At 46.7% G+C, this 26339-nt stretch overlaps 1 protein-coding gene across 1 annotated transcript; it reads right to left on the bottom strand.

The window, feature by feature from the left end:
- LOC130109175 (ninjurin-2-like) lies at positions 1-22670 on the bottom strand. Its single transcript, XM_056275932.1, has 5 exons — positions 22634-22670; positions 15242-15309; positions 7408-7544; positions 768-847; positions 1-155 (listed from the first exon to the last, which is right to left on the bottom strand). The coding sequence occupies exons 1-5, from the start codon at positions 22668-22670 to the stop codon at positions 1-3; spliced, it is 477 nt and encodes a 158-aa protein (XP_056131907.1).
- Between the last annotated feature and the right edge of the window lie 3669 nt (positions 22671-26339).

Genomic DNA, 26339 nt, shown 5'->3' with positions numbered 1-26339 from the left:
TTAGAAATGCATCCTGGGAAACAGGCCCGTGCGCTCCATGCCAAAGACGGTGATGAAGATGTTGGTGATGAAGATGAGGAAAATGATGACAGTTGTGGTGTTATTCAGGCTGTCCAAACGCTTCTGGTTGGACTCTTCACTGATGTCCCGCCGGGCTGCAAAACACACACACACACGGATGCATACACATTCATTCACACACACAAACACATGGACATCAACATATCCACATGCACGTGCGCACGCACACACACACACACAAACATCAAAAGTAACAAAAACAACAAAAATAAAAGAAACAAACAAAGGAGGCAAAGATGTGGTCTATATTGCCTTAACTGTAATACCTGGACCATGAATTAATTAATTATTTTCTATTTCTGTTTTCTGTGCTGGGCAGAGAAAACAGACGACTGGCTAGAAATCTGTTTGCATCTGGTTGATCCAACACTATTTTCCATCATGATCAGTGAGAACATGACTAGATTTCAACCCACGGGGCCCATCTTCCTTCCGTTCATCTTTTCACCTCTGTCCATACAGGTAGTGCAACATCAAGGCTGAAGCCATTTCACTTCGCTTTAATTGTATGGAAGACGTAGTTTACACATTTCTAAATCCACTAGTTCAGTCCAAACTCCCTTCCTGCTCCCAGGCTGTCATTAAGGTCATCAACAGGTTAATGATTTAGTGTGTTACTGTCACTGGTTAAACAGATGTGAGGATTTCTTTCAGAGGCCCGATTCAAACAGAATACACTGGCTCACCGATGACGATGATGAGGACTCCAGCCACTATTTGGAGAGCCAGAGAGAAGGAGATGAGGGTGAGGACAGCGATGTAATACCTGAAAAACCAAAGGAAGGGAAGAAAAATAGTAACCATACTTTTGTCTTGGATTGAACTCAAACCAACTGTGTTTTCTTGTTTGTTGTCATTTCGAAGGGGGCTATGTGCAATTTCTATGCATGGGGGTGGGAGCATTTGACAAATCAGGGCAAGTTCAGTTAGAAAGGTTGCAGATGCCAGAAATGTTTGCCATCATCCTCCGTTTTCAAACGCCTAGATATCAGTTTGCTGCAACTGACCTTTCGCAAAGTCCCGCCCTGGAATGGTTCTTGTCCAATCCTACCTTAGCAACGGTTTCTATGTGAGGGAGGTCCATCAAGCTTTCAACAGACAGCAAAATGCCAAAACGGTGTGCCTATGGGACCTGCAAATCTGATACTAGGTATCTGAAAAGTTTGGAGGGGGTGTAATTTTCTTTCCCTCCCTGAAACCCAAAACGCAAGAAGAGCAATGTCTGCAATGGATTAAGCAGTATGGCAGAACCCCATAGCCAGCTTAAACCATCCAAAATCAACAAAAATACCGTCATCTGCTCCAAGTTAAGCTTGCTACTAGCTATTAGCCATAGCTAATGTAGCCAACTTGTTATTACTGTCACTTTTAAAAAAAAATTATTTCTAGTTTTTCCCCTTATCCCACCCGATTAACCCAATGGCATATGGCCGGAACTCTTGGTCCAATAACTCCCCTGGCTCACGTTTCCACAGGAAGGAGATAGTCGTAACACCAGCTTCCTTCAAACTCTTGTCAGCTGCTCTCGCTATTTTACACGCTGAAGCCTCCCATGGATTGCATTACCTTCGGGCCGCGAAGGAGATGTAGGGAGAATGCTTTCGGTTGCTTGGCTGCAGGCGCCCGGATGGGCCAGAGGGGTCGCTGGAGAACGGTGAGTCCTCGAACACTACACCGATCTACACCCGCTATCCCTCGGGTAAGGGTGGCCTTGTGGCGGACACTAGGGGCTATGCCTCTCACCCAGCAGGACTGTGAGCTGGGGGTGTGGTTTATGTTCCCGGCCTCGCCGGGGCAGGGTTGTTCCTGCTGCAGTTGGTTTTTGGAGTTGAGGAATAAACATCAAACTTGCCTTGGTCTCCTGTGTTTTTCCTCATTCCTGCCACATTGGTGACCCCGACGTGATATGTTTGGAGCGGAAGAGGAGTGTGAATCCACTTCGGCCACGCCGCCCCAACTCTCACAGCCGGCCGTTCTCGCCGCAGCTGTGAAACTCCCGGAGTTCTGGCAGAGTGACCCGGCCTCGTGGTTCCAGCATGTCGAGGCGCCTGCGTGGAATCTCCGCGGATGACTCCAGATACTATTTGGTCGTCGCTGCGCTGGACCAGCAGTCCACACGCCGGGCCATGCAGCTGTTGCGCGCCCCTCCGCAACACGATAAATACGTCGCCCTCAAACATCTTCTGCTCCGGAGGTACAGCCTATCTACCGCAGAGAGGGCAGATAGAATCCTTTCCCTATCCGGTTTGGGCGACGGGAAGGCTGTGGATCTCATGGACAATATGCTGTCGCTGCTAGGCTCAGACGAGGGCGGGTTCCTTTTCCCGCACGTTTTCCTGCGCCAGCTCCCGTCTCCTGTGCGCGCAGCTTTGGCTAACTCCCCGTGTCTGGCCGCTGGTGACTGCCAAGGTTTGGCTGAGGAGGCCGATCGGGTCCTGCTGGCTACCAGACGGTTCTCTGTGCAGAGTGTGGCATCGGAGCCTCTGCAGCCGACATCGGAGGACGCAGACCTGGCAGAGGCCGGCAGAGGCCTCTGTTCCTTCCACCAGCGGTTCGGCGGCAAGGCGAGGCGCTGCGTCCCTCCGTGCACGTTTGAGGCGGCGGGAAACTCCAGGGCCAGCGCTCAGTAGCAACTGTGGGCGCTGGCGGACATAGTGAGCTGCTCTTCATTAAGGACACGATGTCAGGAAGACGGTTTCTGGTGGACTCAGGCTCGCAAAAGAGCCTACTCCCTGCTGCTAAGACAGACAGGTCGGCCGAAGGCGGCGGCCCACAGTTAAGTGCAGCTAACGGTTTGTCCATTGCGACATTTGGCACAAGGTTGGTGACTGTTTGCTTCCACGGGCGCCATTTTGAGTGGGACTTTGTAGTGGCCGCCATTACTGTTCCTATTATTGGCGCGGATTTTCTGTGTGCTAATGGTCTGCTGGTTGATGTTGCAAACCGCCGTTTAATTGATGCTGTGTCTTTCGCCACTGTTCCGTGCAAGACAGGGGGAGCCGGGCTGTTAAACACATGCTAACTTTTTAGCATTAGGGGATGTTTTTCAGCTTTTGTGGCGGATTTTCCATCGGTGACTACGCCTGCCTTTTCCACCGCGGTTACTAAACACGGGGTACAACATTTCATTCCCACGGTGGGACCGCCAGTTTTTGTGCGCGCGCGGTGCCTCGACGCGGTAAAATTGGCTATAGCTAAGAAGGAGTTCGCCATCATGGAGCGTCTGGGTATAGTGAGGCATTCCAACAGCCCGTGGGCCTCGCCGCTTCACATGGTGCCCAAGGCGGATGGGTCGTGGCGGCCTTGCGGCGATTTTCGCCGCCTGAACAACGTCACCGCCAATGACCGCTATCCCATCCCACACATACAGGACTTTTCCATACGCCTGGCAGGTACCACTATTTTCTCTAAGGTGGGCCTGGTGCGCGGCTATCATCAGGTTCCCTGCGCGCAGAGGACGCGCCCAAGACCGCAGTGATCACCCCGTTTGGGCTTTTTGAGTTCATGCGCATGCCTGTTGGCTTGAAGGGGGCAGCGCAAACCTTTCAGAGGCTGATGGACTCGGTGTTGCGTGACCTTGCTTTCGTGTTCGTTTATCTCAACGACATATTAGTGGCCAGTCCGTCAGCTGAAGAGCACCTGGCGCACATGAAACAGGTTTTCCGTCGTCTGGATGAACACGGCCTGATAGTCAACCTGGCCAAGTGTCAGTTTGGACTGCCGGTGATTGACTTCTTGGGTCACCGCATTTCGCCGCAAGGCGCAGTCCATTTGCCTTCTAAGGTGCAAGCGGTGGCGGAATTTCCCCGCCCAGTTTCTGTTAAGGCATTGCAGGAATTCTTGGGCATGGTGAATTTCTATAACCGTTTCCTCCCTCGCGCTGCCCACCTCCTTCAGCCACTTTACGAAGCCCTGCGGCTTAAGAAGGCTAACGACCCTGTCGACTGGACTCCCGAACAGGTCCAGGCCTTTGACGGAGCTAAGTGCGCCCTGGCTAACTCTGCCCTCCTCGCCCATCCCACACCCACGGCGTCCATAGCTTTAACTACCGATGCGTCTGACATAGCCGTGGGGGCTGTGGTTGAACAGCGTGTGGCGAATGCGTGGCAGCCACTCGCATTTTTTAGCCGCAAACTGCGGGATAGCAAGCGCAAGTACAACGTTTTTGACCGGGAGTTGCTGGCACTGCACCTTGCAACCCGACATTTCCGCTTCCTACTGGAGGGTCGCCCATTCACGACTTATGTGGATCATAAGCCGCTGACTTTTGCCATGTCCAAGGTGACTGAGCCGTGGTCTGCTCGTCAACAGCGCCACCTAGCGGCGATCTCCGAGTTCACAACGGACATTCAGCATGTGGCCGGGAAGTCCAACCCTGTTGCTGATTGTCTGTCGCGTGTGCTTGTGTGACCTGTGCACCTCGGTGTGGATTTCTCCGCTATGGCTGCCGACCAGCCCAGCGACCTGGACGTCCTTGCCCTTAGGTCAACGCGTACCGGTCTCAAGCTAGAGGACGCTGTGATGCAGGAAGGCAGTCCTGCCCTCCTCTGCGATGTCTCCACCGGCCGTCCCCGCCCCGTTGTTCCAGTGGCCTGGCGCCGTCGAGTTTTCGATTCGATTCACTCCCTCTCACACCCTGGAGTTTGGGCGTCGGTGAAGTTGGTCGGTTCCAAGTTCGTCTGGCCTGGCCTCCGCAAGGACGTCAAGGGGTGGGCAGCTGCATGTGTAGCGTGCCAGCGCGCTAAGGTCCACCAGCACACTAAATCGCCCCTTGAACCGTTTCCGATCCCGGCCAGACGTTTCGACCACGTGCATGTGGACCTGGTGGGCCCTCTACCTTCTTCACAGGGTTTTATGCACCTGCTCACAATGGTAGATCAGACCACCAGGTGGCCAGAGGCTGTCCCTCTATCCTCCACAACATCCTCGCACTTTTCTTTCCTCCTGGGTCGCCCGTTTCGGCACTCCGTCAGATATCACCTCAGACAGGGGCCCCCAGTTCGTGTCAGAGCTCTGGTCGGCACTTGCGCAATCCTTGGGTGTGCAGGTACACCGCACTACCGCGTATCACCCTCAGGCTAACGGGTTGTGTGAACGTTTTCACCGGTCGCTCAAGGCAGCGCTGCGCTCTCGGATGGTAACTGGGTGGATCGTTTACCTTGGGTTATGCTCGGGTTGCGTTCGGCTCCTAAGGAGGACCTCGACGCGTCACCCCCTGAGCTGGTGCTCGGTCAGCCGCTCCGCGTCCCTGGGGAATTTTTGCCTGGGAGTTCTGCTCCTCGACCCCGTCCAGCCGTTTATCCTTTTTTGTCCGACAGCACTCGGGTTCCAGGCCCCGTTCACCACTGTTTTCCGCGGTCGTTCGTGCCTGCGGAGCTCATGTCGGCTTATTTTGTTTTTGTACGGCATGATGCTCACCGCTCGCCCCTCCAACCCCCATACGATGGCCCATTTCGGGTTCTTGAGACGGGCCCTAAGGGTTTTGTGCTAGATATGGGTGGGCATAGGGAGCGTGTCACGCTTGATAGGCTTAAACCGGCGCACAGGGTAGCAGGCGAAGTTGTGTTTCCGGCCCAGGTTCCCCGTCGGGGTCGTCCTCCTTCCAGGATCCCGGCAGTGTCTTCACGGGTTCAGCGTTCTGCTTCTCAGCCGGCTTTGGACTGTGTTTCACCTACTGTTTCGGCTGAGGGACGGCGCAGCCGTTATGGCAGGCTGCTTAAGCCTCCAGTGAGACACTAATTTTCTTTCCAGGAGTCCCTTCTGGGTGTTCGGGGGGGGGGGGGGGCTGTGTGGCGGACACTAGGGGCTATGCCTCTCACCCAGCAGGACTGTGAGCTGGGGGCGTGGTTTATGTTCCCGGGCTCGCCGGTGCAGGGTTGTTCCTGCTGCAGTTGGTTTTTGGAGTTGAGGAATAAACATCAAACTCGCCTTGGTCTCCTGTGTTTTTCCTCATTCCTGCCACAGCCTAATGAATGGCTTACCCCGTGGACGCTCTGGCCGTGACCGGTTACGGTGAGTCTGGGATACGAACCTCCCAGCCACATGACGAGCGGACTGCAAGAATGGCGGTTTATTCCGCTCGGCCATCAGAGCGGCATGTTATTACTGTTACTTTAACCCACACAATGATAATTACCATTATCAACAAATCAACATATTACTGACTAACAAAATAACATTATCAAGGTACCCGATGAACATAACCAGCTTAGTCTGTGGCCAGAGATACCGGACTTAGTGATAGCTAGCCCACTAGCATAACTTTATTATCAAAGGTTAGCCAGGTTCCATCTCTCATCTCAGAACAACCTGCGGGGAGGGTCGGCTGGGCCCTCGGACAGTCTCTGGCCAGTCTGCCCTCGCCATATCCAGCCTATTTTAAACTTTGCTCCCCCTCCATGAGCTCCAGGTGGGGACCGGCTGTTCGGTAAAGTCAGCCCGCCCGTGAAGGCCTCTTGTGAGCCTTATCTCATTAAAAATCCCAGACCCCCGGGAGCCCATACAGAATACCCAGAATAGCCTGGATACAAGAACACCGCAGTGTAACCTGGCCAAAGGCAACACTATAATATGATGATGCTGACAATGGATTATGAAATAGATGCCAATAATAGCTGAAATACTTAACTTACCCTGAAGTGCAATAACACAATTGGTCCACAATGTGATTTCGGGTGTGTGATGGGGTTTCTCTTTCTTTGATTGCAACCGGTAAGCTTTACCCTCCATTACAGTTGTTGCACCCAGAGTCCACGCAAGTCAGTGTTAATTTTAATATTCAGAATGTATCCCTCCACTGCATACTGTAACTCCTTCTGCCTAACACGGGATGATATTAAGGGTAAATTACTCCAAAATACATCACTTATTTCCTCTGGGAATGCGCTGATTTCTTCCTTCCTCTTTTGGTGTTTTTCCGGCTACTTCCTAGATGGGTCTGAAAAGCTTGACGGACATAGCAAGAGTAACTAAGGGGGGCGGGACTTTGCAAAGGTCAACTGCTGGGAAGTTTGCGGAGTCTTTTGGCGTTGCGAAGTGTCACGGGCCTTCAAACAACAACAAAAGAATAATAATAACAACAAAGGTTGGTAGGGATTAGAAAACACTTTAAATAAATTAACAGTATTATGTACAGTAAAAGTAAACAGAAGGTGCTAACCAAAGTGTATACACACGGTACTGCACTGAGATAATTTCATGTATTCATTCATAATGTATTCATAAATATGTTTTTCATGTTTTCCATCTCTTTGCTGTTATTTCAGTGACCATCAGGTCCTGGACTCCTGTTAAAACTAGAAACACACACTGTCAGTCAGCATGTACCTGAATCCAGCTCCTTGCTCGATGACAGTCTTCATGTGTGTGACGTTAGCCAGGAACAATGCTATGTCCAACATGCCCTCCGCCGCTGACTTCTTGGTAGCATAGATGTTCATATTCAGATTGGAGGTAGAACCTCCCTGAGAGAGAGAGAGAGAGAGAGAGAGAGAGAGCAACCAAGAGACAGAGAGGAAAAGAAGAGAGAAGGATGAAGAGAAAAGAAAAGACATGAAATTCACTCATCGGGCAATGCTCAGAAAGCTCATTTGTCCAAACATATCTTTATGGTCAACAGTAGTCAAGAGGGTAAAGTTTATTTCTTGTGATCAAGACTTTCGTGATCACGTGGCTGTGCAATACCTGAGATTCTCATTTCAACGTGTAAATGCATTCATTTTATTTACATTGCATAAAATGCACTTAATGCATGTAAATGCATGAACGTAGTGTAAAAGACTTTCAGCAGTGCAACTGCAGGAAAACTGCAGACTATGAGCAGCACTGTAATATGAGCTGCAATGCATAAAAGAATGCCTCCTCAGTACCACCAGGAGTTAGCAAATAGACTTTTTATTTTTCCTTGTAAAGCATGTCTCGTTACCCTGTTGGGATTTATGAGCGTGGATTGAACAGGACACTAACCAGAGGCTATTTGCCGTGTTTTAGTGTGTGTGTGTGTGTGTGTGTGTGTGTGTGTGTGTGTGTGTGTGTGTGTGTGTGTGTGTGTGTGTGTGTGTGTGTGTGTGTGTGTGTGTATGTGTGTGTGTGCATTCGTATGAGTCTTGAATCCTAAATTTTACCAGTCAATTGGTCTTTTTTTTTTTTTTGGCCAACTGCATCTAACATTTTAAGATTTGGCTGACTGCAGTTGCATCTGCACTGCAAAGGATCAGTCCTCATTAAAAACTATTTTTTTGGAAATAAAAAAAAATCACTCCACTTATTTAAAAGGATCTTTTGATCCACAAAACATGCCTGGAACCCTTTTGGATCACAGGGTGTAGTATGGCATGTATAAGCTTGTGTCCGCCCAGTACATACTTTGAAATGCATACTTAAGTACTTACATAAAATGTCAATTTGAGGGGTGGAGCGCGAGATGAGAGATGGGTATGCTGTCTCTAAAATGTAGGACATGTTCACAGATGACACTTCTGACAGCTTGCTGTCTGACAGTGACAGGGGATTGATATGTGTGTTATTACACCACCGGTCAGGGAGGGGCCTGCAGCGCTGCAGGGGGAGAACTTAAGAGGAGGGCGGCACAACTACGTCCTGTTCTCTCGTTGTTTCTGCATTTACCTTGGCCAGTGTTGAAACTCCACCCAAGACTTGCAGGTGTGTAGTCACGTCTCCTTACCGCTCAAAAAACGGGGTTCGGGTTTTTCATTGCACTTTACTGTCCGGCCTGTTCTGATCATGGTGCAGGGCACTGAAGGAACAGTAGAGGGCAGCACTAACCAATGATTTTTTTTTTTTTGCACAAGCCAGCCCTGCACCCCTTATGCTGGAGTTGCTTATAGTGTTATGCCTGTAGCTGAATGCAAAAGGCAGGTAAGCCACAAAGTGTTACAGAACATAAATGTCACTCTGCCCTGCTTTAACCTATTACGTTTTGGACTCGGGCTGAGAGTTAATATTTTTGGCTCGTTTGTCACTGTTACTCAAAATGCAGGACATTTTCCAGTAGTTTACTGAGACTGTTTTCACAACGATGAGACGATAAGGGTCTCACTTGCAATCCCTCCCTCCATCCATCCATCCATCCATCCATCCACTTAAGTGATTTAAAAGATTGTGTGTGAAAGATTCTCTCATGAGTAGAAGAGTGGAGAGCAGCCTGGTTGGGAAGTGTTTCCTGTATGTACAACACTAGTGAGAGCCAAAGCGGGGGTTGGTTTTACATTTTACAAGGCAGCGAGTAATATAGATGGTTTTATACCGCAGCGGCGCTGCAATGAAATCATTTGCTCTGTAGTAAAGTATGGTTTGGGCGTTTGGCATCGTTTTAGGATGGGAACATGTTCTCCTTGTTTTGCTTTGTTTTGTTTGCATTAAAGTTTTATGTGGACTAAATAAAGTGTTTTTAACGTCCACATTCTCTCTCTCTCTCTCTCTCTCTCTCTCTCTCTCTCTCTCTCTCTCTCTCTCTCTCTCTCTCTCTCTCTCTCTCTCTCAATCGGTTTTTGAGTGTTAATAGACTAAACGTGTGATATAGAGGGATAAGATAGGGGTCTTTGCTAAAGGTTTTTGTAATCATCAAATAAAGGCAAGGGGTGGGGGTCAGGTGTGTGCATACCACATCTGACAGTCATACCATATTTCCAACAACAACAACAAAAAAATAAGGTATTTTCTACCATAAATGATCGCCCTCCTGCGCTGCATGTTCCGCTGATGCAAAGGGCTGGATTTACGGTGAGCTGTGGCTCAGCGCATTAACACTAGAACGACCACGGGCGGTCAACATGACCGCCGGTTTTTAAACTCTATATTCTGTCAAGATAAATACCCGATTGAGATATTAATGCATTACATATGTTAGTATGTCTGTTAGGAAACGACTGACACCAAAATTAACATTTTAACAATCTTAATAGTGTAACGTGCATGGATAAGTAGACACGTTGGCCCTTGGCGCCAAGGGCTATCGAGCTAATTCATCCGTTATCGTTACAATACCATTTTTTTTCAAACAATTTCAAATCACTGCCCGGTGGTAGTCATGGTGCGTCTGAAACAGCGTCTGTAACCAGACATGTTGAAAATAATAAAAAATCAAATTTAGACTATTTCTCTGCACTGGAGAACGCTAGTAGTGTGTTTCTAGGGCAGAGCAATGAACTTGGTGAAGGAAATGACGTGACCAACACACGTCATAAATAGTGACGTGATATGTACGATGACGCGCAAATTACGCACCATCATTTTGACTGCTCATGGCCGTTTTAGGTAGATGTTCTCATAACTTTTTTTGTGTAATTGATCTAAAACTCATTTTAATGAAAATATATGCAATTTTAGGAGCATCCAGGGAGCGGCAGGTCTGTATCTTTTTTTTCCCAAAAAGTTTTTAAACTTTGAAAATCCAAAACCGTCAAAATGACGGCCTTGGTTGTGATGCTGTCAATGCATGGCTTATTTTACTATCAAGTGTATTTGGTATGATCATGTTTGGTTTGCATGGGCAGCACACATGCACCCATTGATAGTAGAAATTAAACATTGGCTTTTCTTTTTCTTTTTCTGCAGATGTTAGTAGTACTGGTACGCTTCCAGACAATGGGCTCGATGGTGTGCAGTGAGAACATCCCCTTCCCGCTGAGCCCACCTGTGCTAAAGGCTGCATGACCTTGGGGTCTTTAAGGTGCTTTGGATAAGCGCCTTTACACACTGCTTATACTTTGACATGTATGCCTGTTGTTTACTGTCTCTATAATATGAAAAAATACATAGTATGAATAGACTGTCTGTCCCAGACAGACTGTCCCGGTATGCTGGCAGCAGCCATACCAACATGTACCCATGTTCTTCCAAATAACAGAAGATAAGCAGGTATGGACTTGGCTAGTTCTTGGATGGGAGACCTTCTGGGAAACTGAGTTGCTGTCGGAAGTGGTGTTGGTGGGTCAGTAGGGGCAGTCTTCCCTCTGGTCCTAATAATAACAACAAATATCAAAATCTCAGTGCGGTGACGGGGATACTGTGCTGTATGAGATGTTGTCCACAGGATGAGATGTTAAACCGAGGACCTGACTCACTGTGGTCATTAAAGATCCCACGGCACTTATCACAAAGAGTAGAGGGTTCCCCCAGTGTCCTGGCAAAATTCCCAGCCTGGGTCTCTCCATCTGGCCACCCAATCACCCCCCCCCAATGTAATTGGTTCAATGATTCCTCCCTCTCCACCTCAAGATGATGAGTGGTGAGCGTTCTGGCGCAAAATGGCTGCCATGCATCACCCAGGTGGGCGCTACACATTGGTGTTGGTTGAAGTACCCCCTTCAATGTGAAGCGCTTTGGGTGTCTAGAAAAGCGCTATATACATGTAATGATGACGATTATTATTGTTGTTATATTCAATCACTTGCTGCAACACTCCCTCACTTTTGCACCACCCCAACACACCCAAGAGGACTTGTCTGGGTGTGGTTCAACATGATAGAATAAATTTGTTTTGAACATTCACATCTGGTACATTTAAATGGATACACACAACAGGCTTCTCTGTTTGATACGGCACCGACTCCTTTCTTCTTCTCCCAGAAAATAAGAAAAACAAACCACCACTGCAGTAGCGCCATCGCCAAAGTCAGATGGGCTAGAACAGAGCAAAGGTCAAACGAGTGTTTTGTGCCTACGCTGGTGCCAGATGTTGGGTTTTTCAACATGGCGCTGCCCAGCAAACAAAAAACGTCCCCAGCACGTCCCCTAAAGGTCCTCGCCGAACGTCCGGTAAATGTCATTGTGTAGGGTTATCATTACGTCTATGTAATGTCCTGAAGACGTTACAGGGACATTAGGGGGAAAGTCCTCCTGACGTCCCCGTGACATCCCGGGGACGTTATTGTGGGATGTCCCTGTAACGTTCTTTGGACGTTACATGGACGTCCCATTACTGCGGGACGTCCGTGTATTGTCCTGAGGACATTACAGGGACGTTAGGGGAAAGTCCTCTAGACGTCCCAGGCACGTTATTACGGAACGTTCTGAAGACATTACAGGGACGTTAGAGGAAAAGTCTTCTAGACGTCACGGGGCTGTTGTGGGACTCGCAATAATGTCCCTGTGACGTAATGGAAAACCTACACATTTACCGGATGTTCGGAGAGGACCTTTAGGGGACGTGCTGGGGACGTTTTTTTTGTTTGTTTTTTTTTGCTGGGTGTACAGAGAGCGCAAACACGTGGAGACAGTCGGGAAAATATTTGGTTGTTGGGCATTTAGCATCCCTCTTCGCGAAGTGACGCAGCTCACATGAACCATCGTGACACGGTGAACCCCAGCCATCTGGTTTATGGAGCAGGTCAAACACTGATACCACTTAACACCTTTGGCCGGAAGGCCATTTATCCAAGGAACATTCCTCGTGTTAAGAACTTTTATTTTATGCCATGTGCAGCTGATATTACAGCACAGTTTGATCCAAACTGGATTATTCTCCAAGAAACCGTGAACCAGTTCCCAGAGCTGGAAGACTGTCAAAACACAAGGTATGCATGCACTAAGCCTGTGTGCGTGCATGTATACATGAGAGAGAGAGCGAGAGAGAGCGAGAGAGAGAGAGAGAGAGAGAGAGAGAGAGAGAGAGAGAGAGAGAGAGAGAGAGAGAGAGAGAGAGAGAGAGATGTTGTCGTTGTCAAAGACACGGAAAACAAAATGTAGGAAGTAGAAATGCAGAGAGCAAAATTGTGAGAGGGAATTTGGAAGAGAAGGGACGGAAAAGTGAGAGGTGGAAATATGAGGAAAAACACAGGAAAGAAGGGTGGGCGAGTCAGAGAGTAAAACGAGAGCGCGAGAGAGTGTTAGAGAGAGCGAGAGAGAGGGGGCGGTTAGACAGAGAGAGATGGTTAGAGAGAGAGAGAGAGATTTAGAGAGAGAGGGTTAGAAGAGGGAGTGTTAGAGAGAGAGAGGGAGAGCGAGCAAGAGAGAGAATGTATCTATAGTGTCTTTTTCTCTTTTTGGGGACTCATGGTCACGCTTTATCAACATTACCTATCGGCAGACTGCCAAAACACACACACACACACACACACACACACACACACACACACACACACACACACACACACACACACACAAAATCACAACCAAAATATTGGCATGGCCCAGACCCAGTTTTACAGGCCATGTGCATTCACTCAGTATAATGTCTCACTCGGCGTACTAAATGTACTATTATAGAAGTTAATCTGCAGTCATACCTTGTTTTCTTTAAGTGTGCTCATAAATGATTATTTCACACTTCATTTACACAGTGAAGCTGAGGAGGAACACGTTCCTGTTTACAGAACCCGCAGAGGGGTGTAGGGGCAGAAGAGAGGCAGACAGAAACACAATCGTACCCTTCCCAATGCCGCCCCAACACGACTGTGGGCCACTAGGCAGCTCCAATGGGGCCGGGGCGAAATAACTTGAGTTATTAACTGAAATAACTGAAAAACTTCTGCACTGCTGGATCTGTCCCGGTCAACTGTCAGTCTGTTATTGTGAAGTGAAAATGTTTCAGAGCAACAACAGGTCAGTTGTGAAGCGGGAGGCCACACAAGCTCACAGGACGGGACCGCCGAGTGCGGAACCGTGTAAAAAAATCGTCTGTCCTCGGTTGCAACACTCACCACCGAGTCACAAACTGCCTCTGGATGCAACGTCAGCACGAGAACTGTTTGTCGGGAGCTTCATGAAATGGGTTTCCATGGCCCATCAGCCACACACAAGCCGAAGATCACCATGTGCAATGCCAGGCGTCAGCTGGAGTGGTATAAAGCAGACCGCCATTGGACTCTGGAGTGGTGGAAACATATTCTCTGGAGTGATGAATCACATTTCACTATCTGGCAGTCTGATAGACCAATCTGGGTTTGGATGATGTGGAGAACACTACCTGTTTGAATGCATAATGCCAACGGTTTGGTGGCTAAGTTTGGTGGAGGAGGAATAATGGTCTGGGGCTGTTTTTCTTGGTCTGGGCTCGGCCCCTTGGTTCCAGTGGAAGAAGAGGACATTCAGAAAGTTGTGCGCGTCCAACTTCATGGAAAGGAAAAGGTCATTTCCTGTTTCAGCGTGGCAATGCCCCTGTGCACAAAGCGAGGTCCATAAAGACATGGTTTGCTGAATTTGGTGTGGGAGAACTTGACCAGCCTGCACGGAGCCCTGACCTCAACTCCATCCGACACCTTTGGGACGAACTGGACCTCGGACTGAGCCAGGTCTTCTCCCCAACATCAAGGAGCAACCTCACCGATGCTCTTGTGGCTGAATGGGGGTGAATCCCTGCAGCCATGTTCCAAAATCTAGTGGACAGACTTCCCAGAAGACTGGAGGCTGTTATGGTCCCCCTTTGCCTTGAGTCTTCTGGAGGCAAAGGGGGACCAACTCCATATTAAGTAATGTCCATGGATTTGGAATGAGATGTTCATCAAGCACACGTGGGTGTGACGTTCTGGTGTCCACATACTTTGGGCCATGTAGCGTACTAAAAATAATTTGTTATCGTCTGTCTGAATCCAAAAGGACAACTGTCGGAAAGTCAGAAAAATCATCATCCTTCCTCAAAAACTGATCATGACATTTTAGATTGCATTATTAAATGTTTATCTAAGTACGAGGGCCAAGAAATAACAACTACATTACTTTAACAATTACACAGCGAAGGGAAAGATGTTCAGAATGTGCAGTTTCTATACAGAATTGGTATGTGGTATTTATTGGCATGTGTATGTGTGGATATGTGTACACACACTTCAGATAATTTTGCAATCACCTTGAGGACCGCACAGTTGCACACACGCACACACACACACACACACACACACACACACACACGCCACAAATAAGGGCCCCCTTGATCCACCCACAGGAAGTGCTCCTCCCCTGGATTCCCATTGGTTGATGTGATAGCCAATAGGAAGCGAGAACCCACTAGGAGTAATACCCCATGAGCTGCTGCTGTTTGATTCCTCTTCTGTTTCCACTGCTATTCTTTGCTATTTTCTTCCTAATTTACCTTTTATTGCTGCGTGTTGCCTGCCTGACTGTCTGCCTGACTGTCCGTCCATCCACCCGTGTTTGTCTGTCTGTCCCCCTCATCTGTCTATTTTACTCAACTTTATCTCACACAAAGCCTCTCCACCTGTCTCTGCTTGCGGGAAGACTTGTCTGTCTCTACGCCCCCTATTTCATTAACTGCCAATGGGGGAGAGTGGGAGAAAAAGAGATGAAAGCACAGAGGGAGAGAGAGAGATACAGACAGAGAGAACCTGCCACAGCAGACAGTCTGCAGCTAAGGCGGCTGGTTGGCACTAAGCGATGAGTGCTTCCAGAAGTAACCTCTTAAAATGTTCTGTTTGTTTCAGGTGGTGGATGCAGATCTATTCATAAGCCGTATTTGTCCGTGTGTGTGTGTGTGTGTGTGTGTGCGTGCGTGCGTGTGTGTTTGCCTCGGAGTCATGCATGGTAAAGAAACAAACATAATAACGATCACCATCACCAAGGGAACCCCACTCAAAATACACTCCTGCACATAAACATACACACTCTCTCTATCTCTCACTTCCTCTCTCTCTCTCTCTCTCTCTCTCTCTCTCTCTCTCTCTCTCTCTCTCTCTCTCTCTCTCTCTCTCTCTCTCTCTCTCTCTCTCTCTCTCTCTCTCTCTCTCTCTCTCTCTCTCTCTCTCACACACACACACACACACACACACATATGCAGGCATTGCATGCGTACACATCAAGTTTTCCTCTCTCTCCCTTTCTCTCTCATACAAACTTTGATAGTTAAGAGTTAAGGATGACTGCCCTTTGACCTTTGCGCCACAGCAAGCTGGCATCCTGCGGACTGCCTGGCCTGTAGTTAGCAAAAACTGACATGAGTGAGCAACCTGACCTCTCAACTCTGTGTGTGTGTGTGTGTGTGTGTGTGTGTGTGTGTGTGTGTGTGTGTGTGTGTGTGTGTGTGTGTGTGTGTTATATCTCTATCTTTGACTGGACTCAAGAGTAGGAGTTAGAGAGATCAAGACAGAGTACACAGGTACAGGTACACAGGTGATGATAATGTGTGCATACATTTAGAGGATGTACTTTTTCTGCCAGCTCAGGAATTTCAACCTCCCTCAGGAGCTGCTGATTCAGTTCTACACTGCAATAATCCAGTCTGTCCTCTGCACGTCCATCACTGTCTGGTTTGGATCTGCCACCAAACAGGACAGGGACAGGCTACAATGGACAGTTGAGTCTGCAGCGAAAATCACTGGTGCCAACCTGTCCCGCATTCAGGACTTATACATCTCCAGACTCAGGAAACAGGCAGACAACATCACTGCAGACTTTTCACAACCTGTTCCAACTCCTCCCCTTTGGTAGGCGCTACAGAGCACTGTACCAAAAACAACCAGACACAAGAACAGTTTCTTTATGCAGGCCGTCACTCTGCTGAACACTTAAAACAGTCATACAGTGTCAGACACAATCCCCGTGCAATACACCTGTAACACTGAGCATCCACTGTACCTACAAATACTAAATTAGATATATTGCTAGATACTATATGTATAGAAAAAATTCTCCCTCTCCCCCCCTTTTTTTTTTGGTGGTTTGTGTTTTCGTCAAGCTCGGGTCCTCTACCAGAGGCCTGGGAGTTTGAGGGTTCTGCACAGTATCTTAGCTGTTACTAGTACAGCACTCTTCTGGACAGAGGCCTCAGATGTTGTTCCTGGAATCTGCTGGAGCCACTCTCCCAGTCTGGGGGTCACAGCTCCTAGTGCTCCTATTACCACTGGGAGAACTATGGATTTGACCTTCCACATCCCATCTAGTTCTTCCCTCAGCCCTTGGTATTTCTCTAGCTTCTCATGCTCTTTCTTCCTGGTGTTGCCGTCACTCGGGATCGCTGCATCGATCACTGCTGCTGTCTTCTGTTCCTTGTCGACCACCACAATGTCTGGCTGGTTAGCCAGCACCTGCTTGCCAGTCTGGAACTTGAAGTCCCACAGCATATTAGCTCTGCCATTCTCAACCACCTTTGGCGGTGTTTCCCATTTGGACTTGGGGACTTCCCGTCTGTATTCAGTACAGATGTTCCTGTACACTGTCCCAGCCATTTGGTTAAGCCTTTCAGTGTATGCTTTCCCAGCTAGCATTTTACTCCCTGCTACTAAGTGCTGGACTGTCTCAGGGACGTCTTTGCACAGCCTGCATCTTAGGACTTGTCTGGTGTGGCAGACCGCTGCTTCAACCGATCTGGTGCTGAGTGCCTGTTCTGTGCTGTCCTTCAGTCCAGCCTTATCTAGCCACTGGTAGGATTTCCTCTCTCTCTCTCTCTCTCTCTCTCTCTCTCTCTCTCTCTCTCTAATTTTGGAAACCATCAATGGTGTTGGTGAGAGTGCTCAACAAATGAGGAGCAGAATATTTATCTATCTATCTATCTATCTATCTATCTATCTATCTATCTATCTATCTATCTATCTATGTATATCAATCTAGATGTAGGAAAAAAAAACTTTTAATACATAGCAGAAAAGTTTTTCTCCTACATCTATATTGATATTCCGCTCCTCACTCCTCATTAGTTGAGCACTTCTATCAACACCATTGACGGTTTAAAAAAAAAAAAACACCAAAAACCGCTAAATATATATATGTATATATATATATATATATATATATATATATAAAACATTACATTACATTATTACATTACAGTAATTTAGCCGATGCTTTTATCCAAAACGACTTACAATAAGTGCAAATATACACACACACACACACACACACACACACACACACACACACACACACACACACACACACACATATGTATCTACATATATGTTTTTGTATATATGTATATATATACACACATACATACACACAGACACAGACACACACACATATATATATATACATACACACACACATATATATACATAAATATATATACATATATGTATACATATATAAAACAGAAGACAGCAGTAATGCAATCCCGAGTGACGGCAACATCAGGAAGAAAGAGCATGAGAAGCTAGAGAAATACCAAGGGCTGAGGGAAGAACTAGATCGAATGTGGAAGGTCAAATCCACAGTAGTCCCAATGGTAATAGGAGTACTAGGGGCTGTGACCCCCCAGACTGGGAGAGTGGCTCCAGCAGATTCCAGGAACAACATCTGAGGCCTCTGTCCAGAAGAGTGCAGTCTTAGAAACAGCTAAGATACTGCGCAGAACCCTCAAACTCCCAGACCTCTGGTAGAGGACCCAGAGGGATATTTGCGTGTGTGTGTGTGTGTGTGTGTGTGTAATATATCCTGTAGTTTAAACACATTTTTAACATATCATCATTATCAAAAATAAACCTAAGCAGGCTCTATATACTGTACATTGTATACATGCATATTCTGTCATGGCCACGTACCTTGTGTATACAAGTAACCCGCTAACACAGGGGTCGGGAACCTTTTTGACTGGGAGAGCCATAAAAGCCAAATATTTCTAAATATATTTCATTGAGAGCCATATAGTATTTTTAACGTATAATAAATTAAATATGTCTTACTTTTAATGCGACTTCTGGTGCTGCATGGTTTTGCTGATGGCCTTGTAGTCTGGTTCATACGTGGTGAGGTTGAGCTTCATGCAGGCGTTGAGGCTTCCATCAGTTAAACGTGAGCGTAGGTTGGTCTTAATGTTCCTCATATGCGAGAAAGACTGTTCACATGCATATGTAGAGCCAAACATGGTCAATACGGCAATACTCACACGCTGCATTGTGTGGTATGTCACAGGAAGCTCGTTCCAAGTTTTAAGAATCAGCTGGTCTTCAGGTTGAAGATTTTTAATTTCTGTCCACTTGTGTTCCCTCGCCAGCTCTGCTCGCTGTCGCGCAAGACTTTCCAACTCTCCATTAAGTGACTTGAACTTACTCATCCACATGTCTGATGCCTTCAGGTCAGCAACTTCCAGCTCAAAGTCTCCGATAGAGACCCCGGGGATGCATGTCAGGTCGATTTTGTCCACTGCACACTCATGTGGATGAGTGATGAACTTGAAAAGACCAGTGCGCGCACGAAATTCTCCAAAACGTGCTTTGAATGACTGCAGGAGATTGAACGTAAAGCCATCTAGCTGCTGGAGATCCAGATGTTGAGTGGAGTCACTTGCTAAGCATGCATCTCTAAATTGTTGCAGTCTTTCAAAGTGCAGAAGACGACCTGTTTCAATGTCCCTGAGAAAGACTTCCAGCTTGCTTTCAAATGCAAACACTGCTTGTTGAAGGGATGAGATTGTATTTCCAATACCTTGCATTTTCACATTGAGCTGGTTCAGATGGCCAGTTATGTCCACGAGATAGTGAAACTGCAGGAGCCAGTCAGTGTTGTCTAGCTCAGGATGCTTGACGCCTTTCATTTCAAGAAGAGTCCGGATTTCACTCAGGCAAGCTGCAAAACGGCTGAGCACCTTCCCCCTTGACAGCCAACGCACGTTGCTGTGTAAAAGCAGACCGGGATAATGATTCCCAACTTCTTCTAACAGAGCTTTAAACTGGCGATCATTTAAAGCTCGGGCAACAATAAAGTTGACCACTCGAATGACCAGAGACATCACCTCGCCAAGCTCCTGGCCACACGTCTGAGCGCAAAGCGCCTCCTGGTGCAGGATGCAATGAAAACTTAGGATGGCTCTCTTTTCATGTTCACGGAGAAGCGCTGCAAATCCTTTGTTCTTCCCCAACATACAGGGTGCACCATCAGTACAGACAGAAATAAGTTTATCCATCGGTAGTTTTTTTTCTTTAGCAAACTCCATGAAAGACATGAATAAATCCTCTCCTCTTGTTGTCCCTTTCATTGGCAAAACAGCCAAGCTTTCCTCACGCAGTGTGTCACCTGCAGCATACCTGGCAATGATACTGCACTGAGATAGATGGCTAACGTCTGTTGACTCATCTAACGCGAGAGAAAAGTATGTCCCGGCGTTTATGTCCTTAATTTGTGTTTCCTCGACTTGATTTGCCATCATGATGCTACGATCGTGCACAGTTCTTGCTGACAGGGGCATGTCTTTTATTCGTTTGATTATCTTGTCTTTATTTGGGGAGTCATCAAACAGTTCATTGGCCACATCAAGCATGAATGTTTTGGCATACTCGCCATCTGTGAATGACTTTCCATTCCTTACTATTGCCAAAGCCCCCGCAAAGCTAGCGGAATTCCCGTCACCTTGCTTGGTCCACACACGTAGTTGCTGCTGACTCGTCTGCACTCTCCGCTGTAGCTCCTCGCATGCCCTTTTCCTGCTGTCCCCCGCTGGATATTTCGATGCAAATGAAGCATGGTGCGTATCGAAGTGCCGCTTTTATTTGACCGTTTCATCGATGCAATTTTATCATTGCATATTAGACATACCGCAGATCCTGCTCTCTCCACAAATGCAAATTCCTCTGTCCACGCAGCCTGGAATGCACGGTAATCATCGTCCTTTTTTCTTTTCGCCATCTTTTCCGTTACAAGGGTTGAAGCGGATAAACTAGTTGGCTATCTGATAAAATTGATTTCTTCACCTTTACAATGACCCGGACATGCTCGCGAGCCATTGGTTCCCGACCCGACCCCCGGGTGACCCGTGAAATTTATCTTCAAAACTAATTTCTGTTTACTTTAAAATGACACAGTATTATTAAGAAATATCACAAGTATTTTAAAATCAGTTCCAAACTGATTTTTTTGAAAAAAAAATAATTTTCAACTCAAAATTGTCTGGGAGCCATATGCCGTCACCGGAAGAGCCATATATGGCTCGCGAGCCATAGGTTCCCGACCGCTGCGCTAACATATTGATTCCAGCATCTTTGCACTCTGCACGATTGCCCAGTTGTCTCCCTGTTAGAACATCATTGTTGTTGTTTTGTTCTTTTTTATGAAATACTTTTTATATACATCTCTATATCCGTACATAGTAGTTAAATGTTCATGTTTACTCGTCGTCTTTGTTTTAGCTGTATGTCTGTTCAGTGTAAGTACATGGAGAGCAATGGAGGAACCGGAGTCAGATTCCTTTTATGTACGGCCTGCACATACTTGTCCAAATAAAACTGATTCTCTGATTCTGATTCAAGTGCACGCACGCACACACACACACACACACACACACACACACACACACACACACACACACACACACACACACACACACACACACGGGGTGTACTCACCTTCCCTGAGACTCTTCCTCCAATCCTATATTAATTTCTACTACTTCTCTCATTCTACCATCCAGTGACTGCTGGGACAGGCTCCAGCATCCCCGCGACCCTGAGAGCAGGATTAGCGGTCTTCCTCTAATCCTATATTAATTTCTACGACTTCTTTCTCTCATCTCTTTGTGTGTCCCCCCTCTCTTTCCTCCACTGTTCTTTCATTCCCCCTCTTCCAATGATCAACATGTAATTCCCCATTTATCCTGCAGGAGGCAAGATGTCACACAGTGGGACCGACATACCCCACTGGTTAATTAGGGCTGTGGGCTGTTAGCGGATGCTGTGTGCGCATGCGCGCGCGTGCGCGTGCGTTACCTAAGGCCCCGTTTCTGTCAAAAAATGTCCGGTGTAGCGAACCGTGGCGCCACTGAAGGACACCTGCTTCTGTTTTAAAGTGAGAGCCAAAAACTTGGAGTCGCATAGTTTGAAAGTTGCTTTGCTGAAAAGAACAGCGGCGGGACTGCGTGCACTCACTCACCCACCGCTGTAACGGGTTTCAGATCAGATCTTTAGGTCTACGAGACAACTTGCAGTAAGACCTTAAGAGCCCACTGCTCAAACAGCAGCAGCCAGTGGCGGATCTAGAGATTTACACAACAGGAAGTTTGATTTGATTGATTTGAAACTGGTTTCAAATATTGCGCCATTTCTTCTTGCAAACGCCTTGAATGATGTGTAAAGGTGAGCTCGATGTAGCTGCTGCACCTCAGTGTGTTCACTGTACGCATTGCGTCAAAAATACTGCAATAACAATGACTGAGTACACAAACAAACAAACAAACGAATGAATAGACGGGTGCATCCTAAGACTGGTCAGTTACCCCTTCTTCCTCTCGCCGCTCAATTTGTCTACGCGTACGTGTGTGCGATGTTGGAAAGAGATGGCAAGAGGTCATGTGCCAACAGTCACAGCCCATTTGACATTTGATCTTTGATTTCTGTGGCGGATGCCGGCAAGGACGCATGCACACGCGCGCACACGCACTAAAATAATGTTGGGACTTCGAAATCACTTGCTGACACGCACACACACATACACATATAAAGGCCGAGGAAGAAAAGGCGTACACAACAAGGCTCTTGCCCAACTCTTATTGTGTTGCTTCCATTCCTGTATCACTGTGTGCCACTTGCATATGGGTGTGTGGACCTACTGGAAATCAAACCACCAACTCATTAATCTGCCATGGCATCGCAAAGGAGCACGCGAGTATGTATGTGTGTGTTTGTGCGTGCGTGCGTGTGTGTGTGTGTGCGCTCACGTGCTCGCCTGTGGGCACTTGGAGGTCCATTTGCCATCTGGGAGTGAGAGAGAGCCGCAGTGATCTAATATCAGTTGCCTCTCTGCATTCCTGACCTGCACCACATGGTTTACCAGCGATTCCCGTACCAGTGAGTCAGCCGGCTGGTTTGTCCCGCCACCAGCAGCATGCTATGAACAATCCTATAATTAAAGAACCTGTACTCAGCTGCCGAGGAATTAAAATGATATGAAAAACCTTTGCTTTGTTTTGATAATGCCTGACATATTACTCATATAGGAGAGAGAAAAAATAGCTACCAAAGCTACATCAGCTTTTTTTTTTTAATGAAAATTGAAAGCTTATTTTCTCCTCGGCGCACATGTGGTTTTCATATTAAATAATGGGGTTATGATAGGCTTCAAGGATACCTAAACACATACTGTAAATGAGCCTATAGATTTACATTCACAAAAGAAAAGGAAGACCACTAAAATTGCTGCTATTTGTGGTTTTCTGCCTTGGAAGAAGTATGGTACACCGACTGAGCCATAGAGATTGAATTGATACTGTGTTATATCCGTCTCTGCACCCCCATCCCCAATTCACTCGATTTATACCATTCACCCTAATTGACTCCCTTATCTGTTGCCACTCCCCCTGCCCTAGCAAAGTATACCGAGGAAGAGGTTGGCAGAGAAGAAGTGGGATAATCAGAGAGATGAAGAAAGTAGACAGGCATACAAGGAGATGTAGCGTAAAGTGGGAGAGAGGTGGTGAAGGCAAAGGAAAAGGTGTATGGTGAGTTGTATGAGAGGTTGGACACTAAGTCAGGAGAAAAGGACTTGTACCGATTGGCTGGACAGAGGGACCGTGCTGGGAAGGATGTGCTGCAGGTTATGGCGATCAAGGGTAGAGCTGGAAATGTCTTTTTTTTAATTTAAGGTTCTGGAGAGAGTAATTTCATCTCAATTGATTTCTTTTATGAACACTAATAGTTTTTTTTAACAGTTTCCATTCCGGTTTTAGAGCACTTCGTAGTTCCAAGACAGCTCTAGTTAAGGTCACAAATGACCTGCTGCTGATTGCAGGCAGAGGTGACAGCTCGATTTTAGTTCCTCTAATGCTGCCTTTGACACAGTGATGACAGCATCTTCTTACATCACTTGGAGACTTGTTGCCATCAAGGTCTCGGCTCTTAGTTTATTACGCTCTTACCTCTCTAACAGAACTTTTTCTGTTTTTCTGAGTAACTCTACTTCCCCAATGGTTCAGCTGAGTTGTGGTGTCCCTAAAGGCTCAGTTCTTGGCCTCATTCTGTTTTCTATAGACATGCCCCTTGGCCAGGTCATTCAAAATCATGATGTGCTCTACCATGTTTATACTGACGACACTCAGTTATACATGCCACTAAAACCCACAGATCCTAGTGCTCTAGCAAATCTCACAACTTGCCTCTCTGACATTAAATCCTGGTTGTCCAAAAAAATTCCTTGAATTTAATTATCATAAGTCTTAAGCATTCTGTTCGGTCCCCCAAATACTAATCTTGGTGGACTGTCAGGTAGTCTTACGCAGGCTGCTATCTTGGGGTAATATTCAACGCTAACCTCAATTTTACTAATCAAATCAAACATGTTGTCCAGTCATGCTTTCTCCAGTTCAAGGTAATCTCCAAAATTAGGTAATTTTTATCAACTTATTTTTATCAGTTGAATTGCCAATTTGCAAAAAGTTGTTCGTGCATTTATTTATTCTCAGCTTGACTATTGCAATGCACTTGGATATCAACAAGGGTTCCCTCCACTGTCTGCAGTGGTACAAAATGCCACTGCTCGGCTCATTACTGGGACAAAGAGGCATGACCATATCACTCCTGTGCTTGCCTCTTTATTCTCAGGACAGCTCCCTGTTATATTTCGAATTGATTTTTTTAAATTTATTGCTGAATTTTTTATTTCTATCTATTTATTCATTTATTTTTGCTAATTTTTTCTCCCCAATTGTATCCAGCCAATTACCCCACTCTTCTGAGCTGTCCTGGTCACTGCTCCACCCCCTCTGCCGATCCAGGGAGGGCTGCAGACTACCACATGTCTCCTTGGAACATGTCTCCTCCGACACATGTGGAATTGCCTGCCGCTTCTTTTCACATGATAGTGAGGCGTTTCACCAGGAGGACATAGCGCATGGGAGGATCATGCTATGAAGATATGGAAAAGAGTAATAGAAGCTAGGTTAAGAGGAGAGGCGACGATCAGTGAGCAGCAGTATAGTTTCAAGCCAGAAAAGAGCACTACAGATGTGTTGTTTGCTTTGAAAATGTTGATTTAAGAAGTATAGAGATGGTCAGAAGGAGTTACATTGTGTCTTTGTGGATCTAGAGAAAGCATATGACAGGGTGCCAAGAGAGGAGGTGTGGTATTGTATGAGGAAGTCTGGAGTGGCAGAGAAGTATGTAAGAGCGGTGCAGGATATGTATGAGGGCAGTGTGACAGTAGTGAGGTGTGCGGTAGGAATGACGGATGGGTTCAAGGTGGAGGTGGGATTACATCAAGGATTGGCTCTGAGCCCTTTCTTGTTTGCAATGGTGACAGACAGGTTGACAGACGAGAACAGGCAGGAGACTCTGTGGTCTATGATATTCGCAGATGATATTGTAATCTATAGCAAGAGTAAGGAGCAGATTGAGGAGAGCCTGAAGAGGTGGAGGTATGCACTGGAGAGAAGAGAAATTAAAGTCAGTATGAGCAAGACGGACTACATATGTGTGAATGAGTACAGTAGATGAAGGTGGATGAGTTTTAATACTTGGGGATCAACTGTTCAAAGTAACAAGGAATGCAGAAGAGGGATGAAGAAGACAGTGCAGGCAGGGTGGAGAAGAGTGTCAAGAGTGATTTGCTACAGGAGGGTACCAACTAGGGCAGGTTTACAAGATGGTAGTGAGACCAACTATGTTGTATGGTTTGGAGACGGTAAAGAGAAGCCCGTGCGTCTTATTTGTCATGAGATAATCTCCGTTTTCAAAGAATATAATTTGCTTCATCATTATGAAAGTACGGATAGAACAGACACAGCTCAGCTGGCGATTTTCGTCCGTTGAGTGGATTCCCAGTTGCCTGTTACTGAGGACCTCTTGGATGTAAAACTGATGCAGGGAACAACCACAGGCCAGGACATTTTCACACAGGTGGATGGGTGCACAAGTGAAACAGGGTCACCATGGAGTGAATTTGTGGTGCTGACAACTGATGGTGCACCTGCAATGTGCGGGGAAAGATTTGTAGAAATATGGGCAAGGACAAAATTAAGGATTCAGTATTTTCCCTTTAAATCAAGAGGTATTTTGTTTTATTGTAAATGCCCCACAAAACTATTGAGTTGTCAATATTCAGGCCTGTGAAACAGGTTGTTGTGAGTTGGCTGTATGGTAGCCTACTTGTAAAAATGTAATCAGAATGCATTATTTTGCTTGACTAAATGCTATGATGGCCAAGCAACTTTTTTGTTGACTATTTTAGGGCTCTATATGGACCAAATTGTACATGAGAAGGCTGTATGGGACAGCATAGTGGATGTTACTTGGCAAGCGCTATCACCACTAAGGATTACTACATTGCAGCTTGGTGCGCAGCGGTCGATTGATGCTAGCTTGCTCAATATTGAATCTTCTTCTTCTTTCGGCGTATTCCCTGTCAATACTGAATGATGTTGGAGAATATCA

This window comes from Lampris incognitus, chromosome 3 (genome assembly GCF_029633865.1).
Source record: "Lampris incognitus isolate fLamInc1 chromosome 3, fLamInc1.hap2, whole genome shotgun sequence".
NCBI classification, from domain to species: Eukaryota; Metazoa; Chordata; class Actinopteri; order Lampriformes; family Lampridae; genus Lampris; species Lampris incognitus.
This window is presented reverse-complemented; position numbering and strand designations above follow the sequence as displayed.

Excerpts from the sequence above, each read along its gene's own strand:
- LOC130109175 (XM_056275932.1), bottom strand. The coding sequence starts at position 22,670 with ATGGCAAATGGACCTCCAAGTGCCCACAGGCGAGCAC. Across the intron at positions 7,545-15,241 it reads GACAGGTGGAGAGGCTTTGT|GGAGGTTCTACCTCCAATCT; the intron begins GTGAGATAAAGT and ends TCTCTCTCTCAG. Across the intron at positions 848-7,407 it reads GAGCAAGGAGCTGGATTCAG|GTATTACATCGCTGTCCTCA; the intron begins GTACATGCTGAC and ends TTGGTTTTTCAG.